We start from the raw sequence: 20917 nt of genomic DNA, 5'->3' as shown, positions 1-20917 counted from the left end.
TGCAATAAAAATGTAACATGGCTAAATGTATAGCTCTGTATTAACTAGCACAAGCCAAAATTTTAATCTCAGACTGAGGCAGGAAAAGGCCATTATGTCCTAGGCCATAAAAAGGCTGAGTGAAAGAAAAAGCCCCTAGCATTCAATTACACTTTTCCATCATACACAAGTCTCATACTGAAAAGTAGCACGTGCCTCAGAAGTCCATGCCTGTCAGTGTATCATACCACAAGACAGGCTATGCTGGAACACCTATTGGTTTTTCTGTTTTGCTTGGAGAAAATGAGCATTTTATGCTGTATTATATTTTGTGAATGTCTTCTCAAAAGAGTAAAAAAAAAGAATCAAAAAGTCAGAGTGAGTTAGTCAGTACAAACCAGCTACAGAGCATCAGAGTCACAAGTAGTACTGTGGTTACCTTCACAGCAAGCACAAAGGACTTGGGATCCAGAACCAAAGGTTTAATCATGTATGGCATAAGTAATGAAATAAATTTCATAGCTTTTATTTGACAGTTTAGTCAGAGAAGATTAGCTGGAAATCTAGTTATAGTTTCATTTTCAGTTTAAAAATATGGCATCCTGTAAAATTTTTCACAATCTCATAACCTGGGCTAGTGTTAAGAAGAAAGTTTTTAAAAGCAAATTTTTGCACGTCCAATGAAAATCTGGCCATTTTCAGAAGGAAGGGTGGAGTGTACCAGTCCTGTTTTTCTACAGTTCTTTTCTAGCCTTCTTTCCAATGAAAATTAGGTTGATATTGTTACACTGTGTGTTTCTTTATTCTTGCCACAGTAGAATTGCGAACATGTTGGCCAATTTCAACTAAATGTGACAGAAAGGTAGAGGTCCCACAGTTTTGAAGTACCTGCAGACCTTAGAGAGATGACAGCAGTACAGATGTTAGGGACAAATTTAATGGTCTATTAAGAGGAAAAGCAGGGTGTGAGCTCAGATACAACCTGTGCTGTCCAGGAGACACATCACATATACCCAGCCATGGCAATGGATAATTCTATGCATCCATGTAATTTTAGAGCTTCCTTATATTTTACAGTGTAATCATTACCAAGGAAGCCCAAGTACTTCTGTGCTAGACATTTTAAGACATGTAAAGGAAGAATCAAAGGTAAATTTCACAAAGAAAGGGGCAGAGGGATCAAACAACTTCAGCTGTGACACAGAATTCAGATGTTTCTGAGTAGTTAGCTGATTTTTTGTTTGGTTTTGGTTTTTGTGAAATGGTTAAAATAGATGTAAATTTCTTACTATAAATTACGTATTTTTAAAACATATTTTGACTGGAAAAGAAAAGAGAAGGGTTTGAAAGAATAAGAACTGGTAGAACTGAATGGATTTCAATGTTTAAATTTGCTGTGAAAGAGCAAGGAGAGAGAAGAGGAAAGGATGCTGAGAATATCATTATAAGCAGAATCAGGACAGTTGGGGTGATGGCAGAGATCTGAGTGGGAGAGCCTCACTTTCAATCTTTCTCCTCCTTACTTGCCCAGCATGGCCAAGGACACAACTGTTCCAATAAGAGTATTAACTTCCCCCCCCCTCCCCATTTCAATAAACAAGTAACAAATCCTTAAAAAAATACTTCTTGAACCGTAGAATGGAGAATGTGCAGTTTCCTTATTCCCCCATATTCACCTATAGCTTAATGAAGGAAACAGTAGCCAGTCTTTTATGAATATCCAGATCCAATTATTCTTTTACAGTAATTATGTAAAAATAAATGTCTTCTATAAAGTTAATGTTAGTCTCCTTCTGTAAAAGAGGTTCAGTAGTTTATATTTAAGAGAAGTTTAGATCAGCGAGAAACCCAGTATGTATGACGTATCTAAAGTATTTTTACTGGTAATTCTGAGAATAATAATATTTTTTTTGTAGTACAATTCTACCATGTCATATTGGGTAAAGCAAAATTCACATTAAAGTGTTTAATATGTGAAGTGGTTGGTAATTTTAATGATATCAGAATTGATTCATCTACAAAGAGAAGCTGATATTTTGTGTTGAATGTATTATAATTAATAGGCTCAAAAGAGTTATGCCACATGCTTATTTCTTGCTGTTAATTTATTAAAATAACTATCTGAAGCTTCATGAAATGTGCAGCCTTTGAACTGTCAACATGTTTTCCAGTTTTCTGACTTGAAATTGCATAACTCAAATGAAACTACAGTGTTGTCAGCCTACAAAACTCTTCTGGTTTTCTGTATCAGAACTCCATTACAGCTCAGCTTTTCACAAGGTTTCCTGCAAGATAAAGAACACTTTTTTTCATTGTACTCTATCCTCACATTTCCTTGATTCCTCTACATATGGGGGACAATTCCATACTGTGAGATACAGGTGAGGCTGTAATTCGCAAAGGGGATACACACATGCTATCTCACAAATATGCCAAATTTCATTTTTCCTTCACAATTCTCTTTCATCTGAAAGAAATTGGCCTATGGATGATTTCTGTGCAAGATTTTAATAAGGAGGGATATACATATATAGAGCCATCAGGAAAAATGGAAATTCTGCAATGTAGTTTATTAACAATGACAACAAAACAAAAAGTAAAAAGCAAACTTCATGGCATCTTGCAAATCAATTAACACCAGTAAAGAACCCAGATGGATAAACACTGTGGTAGGATGCAACTTCTCAGTAGTCTCACCTGGGCAGTACAGAGGCTACATAATAACATCACAGCTCAAGTATATTTTCAGGTTTCTGAAAGAAATAGAGATGTTTTATTTCTTTGAGTCATGAGGAACAGGTACTCTAATTTCAAATCTATACAGTACTTGAAGTGTCTTTCTAGTGACCTTGGTCTCTGTAACTCTTGAAATCACTGAAGAGAAACAGACATCGCTCTGGAATGCAGTGTACTTCCAGAGTAAAATCATGAACGGCTTCTGCCTGTCTTCATGTTACCATGTGCCTTTTAAGCACGTTCCTTCTCTCTTTCCAAGACATCTGACAAAACAAACACAAACATCTGCTTATGAAGATAGAAATTTATCTCTTTGGTTATTTCTCCCCATCTTCTGCATCCTCTTTGTTTTCAAGATACCAAAGCTTTGTTGAGGGAATTTCTTCCCAATTCATGTGCTTGAATGAGCCTGTAAATTTAAAGAGTGATCCTGTAGGAGCCTGTGGTGGAAATAGGTGGAATAAAACATATCTCATCACTGTGGAGCACTGTAGTCCCTAACAGCAAAACATAATCCCCTTTTTCCTCTGAAGGTTGCAAGAGAAAAGAAAAAATGAAAAGCTAAAGATATGAAGAGATGAAAACTGGAGAATCCATGTACTCCACCTGCAATTAATTTGATATACTCTAACACTCTGTCTGAAGGACCTGAAATCCCTGCCTTCTAGTCTCCTTTTTCATAGAAAACTGCTGAAAATGACTTCTTGTCTGCAAGTTTTAAAAGAGCCTTCATCAGATCATGATTTCAGGAAGCATTGCTGATGCATTGTGAAGGGACAACGAATAGAAGAAAATTGCAAGGAAAAGACATTTCATGTCTTTATGGTGCTGACAATTTTCTTCTTATAACTTACTATCTGTGGTTGAAATTCACACCTTGGGAAAGGCATGAAAGCTAGAAAGAATTCAGAATAAAATTTACAAAGCATGCTTTAACATTTGACTGCAAACCCCAAAACCCATTCTCAGGAAATGCAATTCAATAAAAAGCTAAGAATTTTGTAGGACTTTGTCTTGAAGGACTTTCTGTAGGACTTTGTCTTGAAGAAGATCCATTCCTTTTAGCTAAGCAGCTATTGACTATTCTGATACCTTCTCTGCAGTTCATTATTATTCACCTGAATCTTGGAAACAGCATGGAGCTGAGAGAAACCAAAACACAACCTTGTACTTTAAAAGGCTAGCTCTCAGCAGGTGAGTGGAAAAGCATCAGGCTTTTTGTCCCCCTTAGAGAGGATTCACTCAGAAAATGGATGGAGGCTTATGTGAATCATTCACTTGCAAATAGAGAAGGAGAAAAGTAATGAAAAGAACAGCTTGAAGCAGGGACAAAACCAAAGTTGATTGTTACAAGTCAATAATAGTGCTATTATCAGCCATGATCCATTGTAATGTGAACTGCTGCTAGAGAAAACTCAAACCAGGTAACTGCAAATAAGAGATGATGTTTCTAAACATAAGAAAATGGAAACAAGAACTCTCAACCAGCTGTTCTGACTATTTTCCTCCAAGAGTAGGCTTTCAAAATCTTTGGTTTTGCTCATTATTATCACCATTTTTTCTAACACAAGAATTCAAATTCTTTTTCAGTTTCATGCTAAAGCTGCCTTAACAAGTAGCTGTAAGAAGACAGTTGTGCTTGCCTACATAACAGAGATCCTCCAGTATTAATGGCAACAAGGAAAGTGTTAGGAACTTTCACACAGTTCTTAGTAGTGATTCAGGGAAATAACCCTGAAGATAGTGGCTTGGAAATTTCATGTTTCATAATGTCTTCATTTTTTTTTTTTTTTTTTTTGCTGAGCAGAGCTTTGGCTCTGCAGTCCTTTTGCAGCACTTTCCAGTGTGTGTCCTGGTGGGCAGTTCTCTAGTGAATCTCTGCATTGCAAGTGAGCCTTTTGCACTTTGATTCAGTCTCAGAACCAACCAATTCCTTTGGCAGGAGAAATCACAAACCTGGCTGCCACCAGTGACTGTCTTCCTCAGTTTTGACTTCTCTTTTTTTCTTTGTGTTTATGCCTTCGTGTAAAAACAACAAAAAAGTAGCATTTTAATATTAATATGTTGCAGCACTTGGAAATTTTCAGAAAGGCCCAATGACTAGTTTCATGTGACTGTAAAGGTGTATTTAAAACACAGAAATAACACAAGGGATTCCATTAATTATGCACAACAATTTTAGATTTTTTCAAACATAGTATGATGTCAATTTCTAATGTGTTTTTTATAGTCCAGTTCCACTCTTTCTCTTTGCAAATCAAGCAGACTTTTACCAATCAAACAAAAAACTTGTTGAAAATACCCATGAAGGACAGTGCTCTGAAAGCAAATCTTATCCACTATTAAACCCCTAATGTCTGAATAATTATTTAATGGACTAACACACCTCTTTTATTCTGAAAGTGGAGTCTATTGCACTTTTCCTTGGGCTCTTCTGGTGTGTAGTTGTCCTCTCCTGTTCAGAAAACAGTAATAAAATGCATTTGTTTTATGAGGTTTAGAAGATTTTGGCAAAGTTTTCCCTTTATCTAAGAATAGCTGCAAATTAAGTGACTTCATTGATTTTATACACTTGTAGCAAACACTAGATATATATATATATGAATGCTATGGTGGTCTGATTCTGCACTTATCAATAGGAAAATTCGAAAAAAATGAAAGACCTAAATAAACTTGCATTTCAATGATTCTGAGGATTATATTTATACATTACTTATTTATTTCCTTAGTAAGGTGTCCTGACTTTTCACTCAGTATCTTTTTATATGGTCTATACACAATTTAACACACTTTGTAAAGGATACAGACAATCATTAAACTGTTCTCACTCTCATTTGACAGAGTTTATATTTTTACAGTAGCAAGAAAATCAGGTGTTAGAATGAATTCTGAACTCAGTCCCATTTGCATTCTCTGTATTTAAATAACCCTGATGATGGCTGAATTGCCTCTCTAGCTATATGATGAATCTACAATATATGATCCCCAATATCTGACTGAACGACTTTCAGGAGTTACTCCAACAGCTCTTCAGAATAAACAAGGCAGTATTATTGAGTTCACTGTCATATATACAGGGAATGGAAGGACCAGAATATCACCTGTCTGGGACAGAACCCATGGGAGGCTTCCAGGTCATTTGGTGGCAGCTTTTTGGATCACTTACGTTCTTGCTTATGAGCTTTGTCTCCAGACAGCTGCTTATCCTTATGGAAAGACCTGAAACAGTAAAACTAGTTCTGCAGTGCCCTGTCTGTGTCTGCCTTCACACTGACTCTGCTCTAACAGATACAGCTTGAAATGAACTTCCTCACATTTTTACAAGAATGACAGTAAACTCCCTCTCTGCCCAGGATGTGACACAGAGGAAGCAGCAGCAATGATCACTGGGACCTTGAGGTGATTTTGCAAGGTGAACAAAGTTTAAAATTGTGCTGGATGCCAGAATACACAAAACTTTACCAAATTACATAATCTTCTATTGTGGCATTCTAAGGCACTTTTAAAAAGATTCATTGGTTTTTAAAAAAAAAGTCACACTTTTTGGATGAAGACAAAAAGTGCTTTAAGAAATCAGTTCAATCCAGCAAATGTGAAAGAAGTGGCAGGTCAGATCCTGCTGGACTCACTCTCACAAGGAGGCCTGAGGCATATGAACGAGAAAAGAGATTTTCAGTAAGCCTCAGTCTCTCATCTGTTAACCTCTAAGCTGAGCATGACACTTGAGGAAAAGGAAGAGGTTTCCATTTCAAATAACTCATCTGCAATAGAAACCATCAGAATGGGAATAAATTATTCAGTCTTAATGAGAAGCACGGTTCCCCCTTGGGCTTTTTCATACGAGTTGCACTGTACCTAATATAGTCTTTTTCCCAGTTAACATTATTTAATTATGACAGTCAGAATGAAAACCTAATAGCTTAAAATAATCTTGGACATTGCTCCATGAGTTTCAACTGCATGCTAGAGAAACATCACCTAATAAATTTTAATAAAGACTTTTTATTTATAATAAGAGCAAGAATCCTTTAAATTCATAAAATCTTTCCTACGTAGCAGTATTATTATAATTTCTGCAAGATCACATAGTATTTTTGGTGAACATTAACAGAATCTAAATCAATAACTCAATTTTCTTAATGTAAAAATCTTCTTTGTCCTTCTTACAATTAGTTTTTCATATAACCTTTTGCTCATTCCTAATCAGACAGAATAATAACTTATTCTCAACACAAAATTTATAGTTATTGTACATTATTTTTTACATTTTTTCATAAAAATACACCCTCATTCCACAACATGTTCTTTAATGCCAAGTATATGTTACTATAGTTGGTCTTTTTTCATCTAAAATGAAATGACATTATTTCCTAGAACATTTGTCATAGACAGATCACATTTCTCTGTAGGGCCACACGGCAGTATTAAATGAACCACTACAGTTATCAACTGTTGCTGCAGGCCCCCAGCCGGGTAATAATTAGCACTGACTCTATGATTGCAGAAGGCTGATCAATTGTTTTATTAGATCATCTTATCCTATATTATACTATACTTACTAAGAAACCCAGTAACCTTTATAGCCATTCCAATACAGCTTTTACCTAATTGGTCAAGCAATCCAAACACCATCCAGTGTCCAATTAAGAAATCACCATTTGGTAAACAAATCCCTATAACACATTCTACATGTGCACAACAGCAGGTGCAGCAAGTGGAGATAAGAGCTGTTTCTCATTCTTTTCTCTGATCTTCTCACAGCCTTCCCCAGGAAAATGCCTAGGAAAGTTTGTGCCTGCTCTCTGTGGCCAGAGAGCTGCTGCCACAATGATCTCCTTTCTAACATTTTTTTTACAGCATGTGGCAAGAGTATAAAATCCTTTCAGAAACTAAATAGCAAAATAATAAAAAATAATCCATACTTTATTATACATAATTTACAGCACGCAGCAATTTATATTAGAAGTAGAGTGCACCTATAGTAATTCCATAGTTGCCCTATTAAGAGCAACATGACCACTAATAATTTTGAGCTTTATTTCTTAAAATATAAGGAAAAAAAAGTAGAAAACACCTCAAAAGAAGTTTTGTGTTCTCATTAGCTTCACTATGGGCACTACTGATTTCACCTCAAACTTTACAAGAGAACCAGTTCACTGGCTTGAGGATTTTGAAGTCATCAGTGACAAGGAATGTCTACTTTAACAACATAACTAATGGAGTTTTTGCAACAATGGATAGGAGAGATTTGCAATATGAATGACAACATCCAACTAAGTAGCCAGGCTGCTCAGCTGGTCCATGTCTTCCAGTTCCAAAGACCTCCTATGCTCATGCTCTTTCACCGTTTCTCTTCTGTGAAAACGGTGCTTGAACTGTATCAGTCTCACTGCCTCACAGGGTGCCTTTTCCTAGTGTAGCTTCCCCGAACTCTGCTCCTAAAGCAAGATGGAAGAAGCCCATTTATCAGCCTTTCATCCATTTTCTTTAAAATAAATGACAGAGAATGAGAAATAAGATCACAAGAGGAAAGCACATCAGGTTGCAGAATGTGACTAATTTCTGAGAACTCATTTTGTAAAGTGAATCTGCATTCACTCATAGGCAAAAGTAGGTCAGACACATCTACATATGAGAAAATGGCTCTGCAGCAGAACAGACAAGTAGAGGCATTTTGCAGTTTTTCTCATGAAACAGAAGCTCCACACCCATTTGTTCTTCATGCAGACCCTCAAAACAAGAAACTTCATAATAACTACTGGAATGATTTCTACTGCACTCATCTCCATAACAGCATGTTTAACAGAAAAAGCTGGTCCAAGTGAAATAGAGATTTTTGGAGTTCACTTGAGATAACAAAATGAATTAAGCATTTAAATTTTAGCTTGTAAAATTATGTGTTGAATTTTAACCTTTTACTTAAAGAAACCTCTGCCATAGTACAAAGGGCACAGGAAAACGCAAATTTCTGAAGCTTCTCGCATAAATAACAATACCAGAGGAGGCAAAGCACCCAGATAAAGAGGCTCCTCTGTCTCCAAGCCTATCAAGACTGACAGACATACTCAGATAAGCACCAAAGGACCAAAAGCGCACACGCAAAGGAGAAAAGCTCAAAAGTTCAATCATGAGGAAGACCACAATCTTCAGCCTCAGAAGACCCCCAAGAGACCCCCGTACAACCACCACAGCAAACCATGCAGGCCCAGAAGGGCATGGACCTCTTTAGCATGAGAGGCGAGGACAGGCGGGGCCAGGGGTTGAATATGCATGGCAAAGTTGTGTAATGTATTGCATATGGAACATCTTTGGGAATAAAGGTGTGGGTCAGACGGAGGCTCAGGGCACAAGTTTTTGGAGAGCTATCTCACTTGTGCCGGGCGCTGACATACATACCCACTTCATAACTACCCCAGGTTATGGAGTCTATTTATTTATTCTGCATATCGCTTCACATGGCTGTAAATCACAGCTATTTTTTCACTTTAGCACCTTGTAGTTCTCCTGAAAACATTTATGGCAACAAGTCTCATCAAATATCCAGTGTCCTATTCACTGGAGGATCTCCGGTGAGAAATATTTTTTAATGCTTTGAGTAGTGTATTCTTGTTGTGAAACTCTGAGAAGTGGATGAGGTGGTGGTAACAGAGTTGCAGGAAACAAAAACCACCCCTAAATAATTTTCTTTTGAGCAATACACATAAAAGCTATGTAACACAATGATAAACTACATTCCACGCTTGGTAGAAGCTTAAAGAAAAATGGGGAGCTGGACAAAAATCTGCCCAATGTATACTGAAGTGAAGCACAGAAGAGTACAAACTGTTTTTGTGAAAAGGCTTTACAAAGATATTTGAAAAACAGTGCTAAATTCTATTAGCACTATTTACAGATGGATAAGCTGCAGCAGAGAAAAAAGTTGCTTTTCCAGGACCACCTAAACACAGGACAACAACAGGGGTAGAAATGATCTTGGGTTTTTTCCAAGTTCTGGTAGGCTCACACTCACCTGCACTCTGAACCTCTGATAATACAAATCTGCTGCAGCCTGAGCCCCCTTGCTGAGTGTGCCTGAAGAGGAAGGACCTGCACTACTGACCTCAGAGTGAGCATGCAACAGTCTGCATTGGGGTGTATAGCAATTTCAGCACACAATATTCCGTTTTAAAGCTCCTCTGTGGCACAGTGTGGGTTTACAATAATTCAGGTACTGCTGTGTGGCTCAGATACTGATTTGATGCTATTATTATTGCATTGTTACTAAGAGAACTGTTCAGGTTTTATAATGAATGTGACATTTCTGTAGTAAAATACATTTCATCTTGTAATTACTCCAGCCATTATATTACATCTAAAAGCAGAAATTGTGCTGAAGAAAATAATCTGCTGCATCATGAAGTAAAATGTAATTTAAAAAAATCACAGGCTACAGCAGGCAGAATAAATACAGTAACAATAAAATAATTTATCTAGCACTAGTGAAGAAAGGAGATTACTGACTCACCATTCCAGCCAAATTCAGTATAGGACACGGGTTCCATTATCATTTCCTGTACATAACTGGTATCAGACACATTTGGGCATGGAACACACCAAGTACTGAATACAGCTTGGGGAAAAAACACACAAAGCAAAAAAAAAAGGAGAGCAGTATTGAAATCAGAAAAAATAAAGAGGACACAATTTTAAATAATGGGTGCAATAAAATTATTTGTCAGCTCAGTGTGAAGCAGTGGAGGAACAGTTGGGGGTGAAGTTAAACAGAAAAGAAGGTTAGAGAAGGGACAAGGAAGAAAATCTGCAGTGCTGAAGCTGCAAGACAATTAGAATTATGAAAGGTCAGAGAAGGATAATGCAAGCTGTATCTCTCAGGGAAAAGTAGAAAGAAATAATAAAAAATAATAAGCACAGGAACATAAAGAATAGGGGAAGATGACAAAGGAGGAACTCATACTATGTCATTATTGTCAGCAATACCCTTACTAATGGTGTTAAATAAAATATCACTGAAACAAAAGGATACAAGCCTCTAAGAAGACCCATAACCTTTACTGTAAATAGAAATTTGTGATATATAAAAGATTTGAAGAAACTATATCCAGTTTTAAATGTTGTTTTTCAGTTCATTTTCTCTTGCCTACAAATGGATGAGCAAACTGAAGCTGCAGATCAGTAAACATTTGACTAAATGAAGGATTTAACCCCTGTGAAGGAAACATGAAGGAAACACACAGCTTAGAATGTTTGGCTGAATGGAGCCTACAATTACATAGGCATAGTAGTTCACAGCTTATCAGATCTCTGCTAGGTCAATTTGACAAATAAACAGTACCATTAGTATCAGTAACATAGGAGTAAGATGTACTCACCATCTCAGAAAGCTAATAAAGAGTAAAGTAAAGTTTAGTTGAAAAATGTTGCATCTAAAGAGTTTTTGAAACAAAAGCTGAAATCACTTGGAACACACTGGATTTATTTTCCATAGTTCTACAGATTTTAAATCATTCAGTGACTTAAGATACATTACTGTCTTCCACTGCTATGTATGCTTGCTAAACTCCTTTAGGTATTATTGGAGAATGGAGTAAAAGGACAAGCTGGACCTGGGCCTGCTCCACACCGAACATTTTCATTGAGAGGTTTTTCTCAGAGCTTACAGATGTAAGTATACTTCTTGTTGTAGAAACTCACACTATTTGGCACAGTCACCTCCTAAGGAAACAGGATAAATAGACTAGGAAAAATAATGCAAACTTATGGTAACTGGAACCACTGGACACCAAGACACTTAACATTTCTAATAAATTATGCTACAGTAACTTCAGTGAAATAAAGAATTCTAAACAAGCAAAAAAACACTTTTAAATTTTCAGCCCTAACATAATTTTTCAAGCACTTGCCTGCTAAGACAATACGTTCACAGGAGTGCTGAGCACAGAACCAATGTGATATTAATAAATCAGGGAAGAAAGGGATTACTCAGCTTTACAATATCAAAACACAATTGAATGCTCATAGCTGTCTTTTTAGATGTAGGTAATGAATTCACATGGCTGTGGACAAGAACAAAAAGCCATGCATGAGCGCAGGAGTACTTAGTGAGGTGGTGCATTGTAACATGGACTTTGCTTGAAATACGTAGAGAAAATCAGGCTTGTCCATTCAGTCGTTTACTCCCCTAAAAAAAAAAAAGAAAAAATTTCAAGTTATGTTCTCTTCATCTCAGTTAGTTGCTCAGATATTTTACTAATCATGGGAAAAAAAACCCAATCAAAGGCAACATTTATTTGCATTACACATTTTTATATGTTTTATTTCATGTCTACTATGATTTGGGATATTGAAATTCCACAATAGAACTGAAGGTTTTACTACCTGTTATCTGTTATTTTAATTATATATTTTTATATATAAGTATCTATACACACACACATATACATATACGTGACTATACATATATATATGTATATATATTATGTTTATTCCATTTAGGTTGAGAAAACATATGTTTTGTTGTTTGCAAGGACTGACCTCTAGTACTTAGAGGAATTCTTGAACATGGCTGTTGCAATTCATTTCACCTTTAATCCTATTTTGAAGCTGTAAGAAATTCACAATATATCATTTGTACAAAGAAGTACAGGGAAAATACCACCTTAGCAAGAGCTGCAGACTTCTTAGCCATGGTAACAATTAATGAGAGGAAAATGAACCCAATCTGTCTTTTATACCATGTTGAACTTGCAAAGCTGAAAGTCAAAGAGGAAGTAAATATTTCTAAAGTAAGCCTCTTTCATTTGAGACTAAAGATACATACTGTTGAATTCCCACAACAGCACTTCTAAAGAGTTTGTTAGAAACACATAATTGCAAAATTTATGGTGCTACTGACAACCAAAAATTACAGTAATCATTCTCTTTTGCATTAGTTAAAAGGAGAGACTCAAAGTATGAGTCAGGTACACTTTTCAAACAGGCACAAATCATGCCTTTAGATGGTGACCTCTGAAAGTTACATTTATAGTTATACAATTAGCCACTTGCATTCAGAAGTACCTGATTTGTGCTTCCATACAGATGGATTCCCTGTCTTCTTTCTTTAACAAAATATTGAAGTTTGCAGGGTAATACAGTCATGCAATTTACAATATATGGGCAACACACCATTGGAAGTCATCAGAACACTGCACAAATAATTACTCCAGACCACCACAACAGGAAGAAAATGTTCTGTTTCGTTCCTTATTTTCCCTTAAAAATTAAAAAGAACAAACATAGTTTCCAGTAATGGCAAAATATTTGGAGTCTAGGTCTTGCCCTGCATCCTGGAGATCCCCTGTCACTTCAACTGCCTTCCAGACCAGCAGGTCCTGGAATAGTTCCTGGAATAGTAGCACGTTACATATGTGGTATTCAAACAACATACAGAGGCAACATAATTTTTTTATTTTCTGTTGGAAATTAACAGATTTCTTTCCTTCTTCCCTTATTTGCTACATGCTGAATTAATGGTAAATGAGGAATAAGAAAGAAGAACATAAGGTCTGACACCATTTCACTTCTAAGAGATTAACAGCCTGGATGGATAACATCAAAGCTCCAATTTTCTTCTAGTAGTTCAGCTCATTTTTGTTAACTGAGTTGTTCATCCAATATGTTCAAAGTCCATTTAAAAATACAGTCCTTAAAATAAAATTAGCACATGCTTCAGCAGGGAGCAGCCAACCCTTGTCAGTCCCTGTCATAGCAGAGAACATCTGAAGTTATCATTCAGCCATGGAAAAGCTTGTGAAGAAAAGGGAGAAAGAAACACATAAGAAGCCAGAAAAAGCCAGGACAAAGAAGTTAAGGGAGAATAAAAGTGATCATCTCACTGCTCTTAAACCAGCTTATTTCTTCTACAGCAGTTTTTTACCTAAAAGAAAGGAAGATGAATTGGAACACATATGGTAGGATATTCAGAGATGGTCATTGCTTCTGTTTAGTGTGACTTACACAGGGACAGAGTACTAACAGCTTTTGCAAATGAGAGACTTAACATTTAAAAATCAATACAAATGTGAAATCAGCACACGTAAACCAGGAACCTATTTAAAAAATCCATTAAAGAATATCAACGATGATGTACTTGTCATTCTGCCTCTATATATTTTTAGTCCATGTTCTCCTGCAAGTCCCTTGTATCCAGCTTTACCCTAGTTAGTTGGAAAAAATGCAATTAAAATCTGACAAAAAGTTCTTCTGATAAAAAAGCAAGTTTCTCAAGAAATTATGACAGCATCTTTCCCCTGAAACACAAGGATATGGAATTTAAAAAAATAGTCATAGATCTGTGTAAAAAACTCAAATGCAATTTGCACAGTGACCAGTCAATAATTTTTAAATGGAGAAGAGGAAAATGAGATACAGCTGTTACTTTACTGCAGCATCATAAGATAACAAAAGACTTGAAACATCTTGTTTCACAGAACTGAAAGTACTCCTCCTTTTAATCTGCCACAACTGTCCTGTTGACTGTTGTGTTTTCTCCAAGTAATACTGTCTATGGCAGAAGTGGGCTGCTTCCAAAGTGTGATTTATCTACTTGTTTACTGAAGCACACACTGATTTCCCATGAGAACAGTGAAGAGCTGTCAGTTTAATTTATTTAACAAAACTTCTAATTGCTCCTAATTGCTGTCTAAGCATAAATCCTGGAGAAAATATTAACAGGCAATTTCTGTGCGCAGAACATTGAAAATGTCCAGTGATATCAACAAGAACAAGCATCCGACAGATTTTTTGCATCTATGGGGGAATGTATATCAGTCAGCAAACTGCAGGAACATGAAGTACTTCTTACTCATTTTTACTTCACCTACAAATGACAACTTACCAGAAAGCTTTGGGTCAGAGATCTGCCCAGAGTGTCACCAAACTGTGGTGTTCAGCAGAGCGAGCCTGCTTTTTCTGTGGTGATAGCTCTGCATCCACAGAGAGTACAGATGTTAAGAAGCCTTATTGTTTGAAGCCTAAAGTGTAGTACCAATTTCACAGATCAGTCCTGTTTATGCAATGTTCATTGTTTTGAGAATTGATTGGGGTTTCATACTTCACATTCAGCTGTCCCAGATTGAGAAGCAAGATGTATTCCATTTCCCATATGTATGGCAGTTGTCTTCTGTTGAGTGAATAGTTTTCCTGTCTCTTTCACAACCAATTCTCCCTGCGGGGAGACATCTGCTGATAATGGGCTATTGAATGTCACTGCGTGACTGATAAGAGCTATAACATCCCATTGTGAGATGCTCCACCCAGAGGGAGGAGCCAAGCATTCCTAACTGGATATCATCTGGGTTTTGGGGACATCAGAGGCAGCCTTTCCACTGGTTCCTAAGAGGAACAGCTGGGGTTTTCCACTGGACCTTCAGAGGAAGACTACACTCTTCTACAGGATCACTGCTCTGACAGAACCACATCTGCCACTCCAGGAGGACTGCAGCCATTCCAATTTGGACCAACCAACACGCTAGCCAAAAGGGTGTCAGGTTGTATTCTGACTCTGTCAGTGATTTTTCTTTTGTATTATTGCATGTATTTTGTTTCTTTTCCCTTTTCCTAATAAATTGTATTTCTGACTTGGAGTGTCTCACTGGTTTTGCTTTCAAACCAGAACATCAGCCTAAAAAAAATTCTGTCTTTTGTCTGGCTAAATTATTCCATCAGATTGTGAAAATCAGTTTATTTAGTCTGTTGTTAAATTAAGTACTAAACCACAATTATACAGAATATTTGAGAATGCCATGAAGGTTGCAGGAAGTGTGAGCATGAACAACAAAAAGGTAAATACACATGTACAAAAATTCCAACTGCTCTTGTAAGCAAGTCCTTACAAAAGCCCCTGTGCCACAGACCTTGGAACAAGAGACACACACACAGAAAGGAGACCAAAGAGCAAAGGTAGAAAACCTTTTTAGGAAGGGTTTTTACTAATGAAATAACTAGAATTCCTAGGAACTAAAATTATGATACTTATTAGATTAATGGCATCAATTCATACTTGATAGTTTCTGCATGACCAAATCTGTGACCTTTCATCTTGTTTTCTCTCTTAGCTTACTGTAAGAAAAATTATTGTTATGAAAAACATTCAGACTTCAATCTTCAGGTGCTTACACATCCAGTACCTTGTAATCAAATAACATAGCATGCTTTCAGTATATTCACTACTGGAAGACTCTTACTTCCTGGTTTTTCTGTCCTTTTTGACCCTAAAAATCAACATGTACAAAAAAAGTTCAGTTAACATTCACAAATCATTAATGCTGGGATTCTTTCCACTTGTGAATATTAAAAATGTTTACCTGAGGTCCTTGGAATCCTTGTTTTCACTGCAAGCCATTGTAACCAGGCTGTTTTGTTGATTGATCTGATTCTAAATGACAACAAATATTTGTGTTGTTAAGGCTTTTTTGTGTGACCTAACAGACATTAATATGTTGGGATTCATTGTATCAAAAAGGTTTAACTTTTTCTTTACATCTTCCTCCTATGTGTAACATACTTCCTTGCATTTACAGATGTCAATGAAGATTCCAGAGGATCTATCTATTCAGTCTGATTTCAGCATTGAACACTGCAACACAGAAAGAACTAGCAATCCACACAGCAAAACCAATTAAAAAACAGTACTTCTGAAATTATGCAGTGGTAATGTTCTTGAAATAAAATCTTGTGTATGGACACTAAAAAATCATTTAATACTGTAGTCACCAGGAAAGACTTGCTAAGCACTAGGCCTGTTGGTGGAAGCTGACACAAATAAATAAAAAAATAAATTTTACATATCTAACAATACTTACATGCAAGCTATAAATACCTAAAACTTGCAGTTTTATCTGTGCAGTATTTGGAACACATATAGCTCTGTGTATCCTTCAGCACCTCTATAAGGACAGAAAGGGTAAGAACGTTTTATCTGGAAGTGAGGAACCAAGTAGTTATTTTAGAGCATTGCACATGTGTTAAAAACCACCTTCTGATAAAGTCTACTACAACAATCTTATCTGTTTGTTCCCCTATCCTACACTGGCCTCTTCTACTGAATGTATACCCTATTTTCAAAACTACCCACTGGCTATTTATCAGTAGTTTGCTCTTTTTTAGAAGAGCAAAAAGTATTTTATGTCCTATAATATCTCTTCTGATAGAAATTCTAACAAAAAGAAGTGCAAATAACTTTTTGGTACAAAGTTGTGCCTTGTGCTTGAGAGTTTATTAAAGACATTTCTCACAGGGACAGTTTCATGAAATAGCCATACTATTGTCCTTAAATCCAAACCCTGACCAATAAAAGATGACTAAGTGCTACTGATATCCAAAGTCACCCTTTTCTCCTTTCTTTCCAGGAACCCCAAGAGATCTCTTAGAGACAAAATATGGTATATTATTTCATTTTTACCACTCAGCAACTTTGAGATAAAGAAGGCAAAAGAAAGTAAATAATGTATCTCTTTTCCTCTAATTCCATCACTCCCATCTTCCCCATTGTTCCTAAAATAATAAAAATGTGCATGGATTTTTCACATAAACAACCAACTAAACAAACAGAAAAAAAAAAAAAAAGGAAGAAAAACCCCTAAACACAGGAATTAATGCTTGCATTTAGATTTCCCATGTGTTTCCTAGACAAAACCACAAACTGGGCAGTGCAGCAGATATCTGCACACAGCTTAAAAAAAGTAACATTGATGTAATACTCACTGATATCGCTGCAAAACTCTCAAAATTTTCAATTATTGCAAGAGAGAAGCCTAATGAATACTGCATTCACAGACTCAGCTTGTCTAGAGTAATACTGTACCTTTTTCCCAACAAATCCTTCCACCCATGAAAAGAAAAATTATGGCAAAAGTTAGAAAAACATGTAATAAAAACATTGAAGAATTATTCTAAATCACAATTAAACAGGATTTTCAGAATATTTTTTTAATCTTTCAAACTCTTTTACTTGGATATCCAATGTTACTTTGTCTTCCTTTTAGTCTTGGTGATTCTCTCTGAGCATCCTCTCTGAGGGGCTTGAAAAGAATGGCCAGAGTCAGAAAGCTGAAGAAGCTGGGTTTTAAACATGCATGTTTACCAGGAAGAGCCAGCTCTATCAAAGTCCAGATGCATCCTGATTTTTTTCTCCAATCTGAAGGAAAGTGGAAAACACTTAACTCAACTATTAATCAAACAGTAACGATTTTTAAAAATGTGTTTTGAAGTTATTAACCTTTAATAAATGGGCATGTTTGTGAATTCAGGAAGGCTGGGTATCTTATATTGCTACACCACTATTTTCCAAAAAAAGTTTTCATCTTCTTTTTAAAGTAATATGTAATGAAAATCTTTTTACAGAATATTGAGTGGTCATTTTAGTTCCACTAATTTTAGTTGGAGCAAGTCTGTGCTCTGATATTTGATTTATGTGAACTTATTTTAGTTGAGAAGAATCCATTCCTATGAGCTTACTGATGACAGAACACTTGCTGCAAGAAAACATTTATTTTGCAGGATTATTAGTATACTATTTACTAAAGATATGTGTATAAAAACACATATATGTGTATTCAAGTCATTAGGAAACAATTGTCAGTGCAAACTACTACAATGCAATATTTCTGAACATAAAGCTGGCAGCTCTTTTAAAACCTCAGCAAGGCTACAGCCAAGCACCTAACTTCCTCATGGGCTCAGGCTCTGCTGATCCAAGGACTCTGCAGAGTCTCCACCACTCCATTTCAGATACTGGGGGTAATCTAGGCACAGCTGAGATAAGGAGGCAGAAGAACAGGGATAAGATAATTGCAACATGGTCTTCAGCTATGAGAACATCTTATTTTCTGCAAGTGCTGGCAGTTCTGACTTTCAATTTCAATTTTAGTAATTATAGAGCTGGCTCTTGATGGACCTGCAGACATGCCCTTTCTTGGGGCTGTGGCTGCTAGCACTGTCTTGCCTTGGGAATTCTATGGCAACTCAGAGATTTCTTGCCAAAGAAAGTGAAAAGATAAGAGAATTTCAGAACTTAAAGCTGTGGATTAAATTAGATGAGAAAACTAATTAAAGAAGAGGAATTACATGGTATTCCCCCCTTAGATCGCACTAGAGAACATTGTCCTTCACATCTCCATTACAGTAAACCCTTGACCTCTCTTGCTGTACATTGCAGTTAATTGGTTTTTTGTTGTCAGCTATTTCTACAGGTTAGCAGTACGTATCTGGAAAGGTGTAATACACAGCTTCCTTCATAAAAGTGCTTTAATTTGAAGAAGGCATCAAGCAGTCCCTGGTTTTCACAATCAAATACCATATTTTTCAGATGAAACTTGTATGATCTTCTGATCTTCCATTAGACACACTCAAGAGCTAAGGCTTTTTTTTGTTTTGTTTTGGTTTTTTTGTTTTTGTTTTTGTTTTTGTTTTTGTTTTTTTCAAAAAGCAGGAATAGGATTTGGAAGTAAAAATATTTTCCCTAAGATCTTACAAACTGTTGACAGACATCCCTGGAACATGTAGCATGCACTCACCCAGAAAGAAAGCAATCTTTGCAGAAAAGAGTTGTGCAAAATGCTTCACTACACTACTACACTATTTGACTCAGGAAACAGTGGATGTACATGGAAAAGGTGTCTGTTGTCCAGAAGGTGCATTCAGGTTTGATGTGAGTTGGACTATGCCAGCTGCCTCTGAAGTCATTGGGATCTTTTTTTTTTGCTTCCTGTAAGAGACATAGTGATGTACACCTGCTAACAGGCTGTCCTGTACAGTGGTTGGAGAGCAGCACTGCTATGAGGCTGCCAAAAAACTTGCCCCAGAGGTTCAGAAACTGTTTGGACAGTTTCTTCTCTCTTATTTCATCTCCTGAGAAAGGTCAGGTCCCAAGACCAGAAGACATACCATGCAAGAAAGAGCACAAAGAGTACCCTGTGAAGGTAAAACAGTCAGGGAACATTGACCTTTACAAAGCAAAGGTGATACCAATGAGCAGAATGTGTCACCTAGATGAACTTGTATCTGCAGAGAAACCTCCTTTGACCAAGGACCCCAGAGTGGTGTTACTCTGTCAAACCAGTGTATCAGCTCCTGAAAACTCTTGGATTTGTCATTGATGGACAGCCTGATACAACATTAAAAACACCTTCAGGCACTTGGACAGTTCCTTCACCTGACAGGCCTGATAGAGATCTGGACTCTGACTATCCAGGCATGAAATTATCAGCTTTTACAAAACTCTATCAAAGACTGCTACCAGACTTCCATAGTAACTCAAGATTTGCTCAGAGATTTGTCCTAGTTGAGGGGAAGAGGTGAGACAGGCAAGAATGGCTGATGACAGCTATAATACAATCCATCTACAAAGTGTAGTTTTATGTAGGACTTTCAAAAGGGCACACAGAATCATTTGGTCTAGAAATAGACCAAAAAAATTTGAACATCTAGAAAGTTGGTCTCTGGGGAGAAGAGTCCATATTGGAGCAGATTTGCTGGCAGGACTGGTGACTCTGTAGGGGTTCCATGCTGGAGCAGCCTCTTCCCCAAAGGACTGCACTCTGTGGGAGGGAACCCACACCTGAGTAGGGAAAGAGTATGAAGAGTGTCTTGGTGGTCACCTGGTATCCAGACATGGCCAACCCATGATCTGTAGGGGTGGAGAATGTTCTGGTGTTTGTTGGCTGGGGTAAAGCTGATTTTCTTCACAATAGCTGGTATGGAGGTCTGTTTTGTGTTTGTGATGAAAACAGTTTTGATTACTCAGGGATGTTTTCGTTATTGCAGAGCAGTGCTTGTACAGAGTCAATGCCTCACCCTGCTGTGCCATCAAGAATGCTGGAGGGGCACAACAAGCTGGGAGGGGACACAGATGGAACAGCTGACTCCCACTGATTCTATTCCACATGGCAACATGCTCAGCATCTAAAGCTGGGGAAGATCAAAATGGGAGGTGCTCAGAGAGATGCCATTTATCTTCCCAAGTAACCAATACACATGAGGTAGCTCTGCTTCCTAAGGATCACTGAACTGCCTGCCCATGGGAAGTGGTGAATGAATTCCTTGTTTCGCTTTCCTTGTGAGCATGGCTTTTGCTTTAGCTATTAAATTTCCTTTGTCCCAGTCCTTGAGTTTTCTCCCTCATGGGGCCTAGTTGCTGGCTGGGGTTAAAGCACAGCAATCATTT

At 37.0% G+C, this 20917-nt stretch overlaps 1 protein-coding gene and 2 long non-coding RNA genes across 3 annotated transcripts in view; all 3 read right to left on the bottom strand.

The window, feature by feature from the left end:
* Positions 1-2599: 2599 nt before the first annotated feature.
* LOC128816897 (uncharacterized) lies at positions 2600-10312 on the bottom strand. The gene is made up of 4 exons (XR_008440044.1): positions 10220-10312; positions 5102-5170; positions 2828-2978; positions 2600-2732 (listed from the first exon to the last, which is right to left on the bottom strand). It is a non-coding gene; the product is annotated as an uncharacterized LOC128816897 (long non-coding RNA).
* A 1928-nt stretch (positions 10313-12240) lies between these two features.
* On the bottom strand, positions 12241-16184 carry LOC128809584 (uncharacterized). Its single transcript, XR_008437782.1, has 3 exons — positions 16059-16184; positions 15882-15965; positions 12241-12315 (listed from the first exon to the last, which is right to left on the bottom strand). It is a non-coding gene; the product is annotated as an uncharacterized LOC128809584 (long non-coding RNA).
* Positions 16185-17734: 1550 nt separating this feature from the next.
* The window catches only part of LOC128804391 (collagen alpha-4(VI) chain-like), a 39596-nt gene continuing 36413 nt past the window's right edge, over positions 17735-20917 (bottom strand). Inside the window, exon 24 of the mRNA XM_053972160.1 lies at positions 17735-17890. Coding sequence (XP_053828135.1) covers positions 17833-17890 — 58 coding nt within the window. The 3' untranslated portion in view covers positions 17735-17832. The remainder of the gene's footprint in view (positions 17891-20917) is intronic.

This window comes from Vidua macroura, chromosome 1, assembly GCF_024509145.1.
Source record: "Vidua macroura isolate BioBank_ID:100142 chromosome 1, ASM2450914v1, whole genome shotgun sequence".
NCBI classification, from domain to species: Eukaryota; Metazoa; Chordata; class Aves; order Passeriformes; family Viduidae; genus Vidua; species Vidua macroura.
This window is presented reverse-complemented; position numbering and strand designations above follow the sequence as displayed.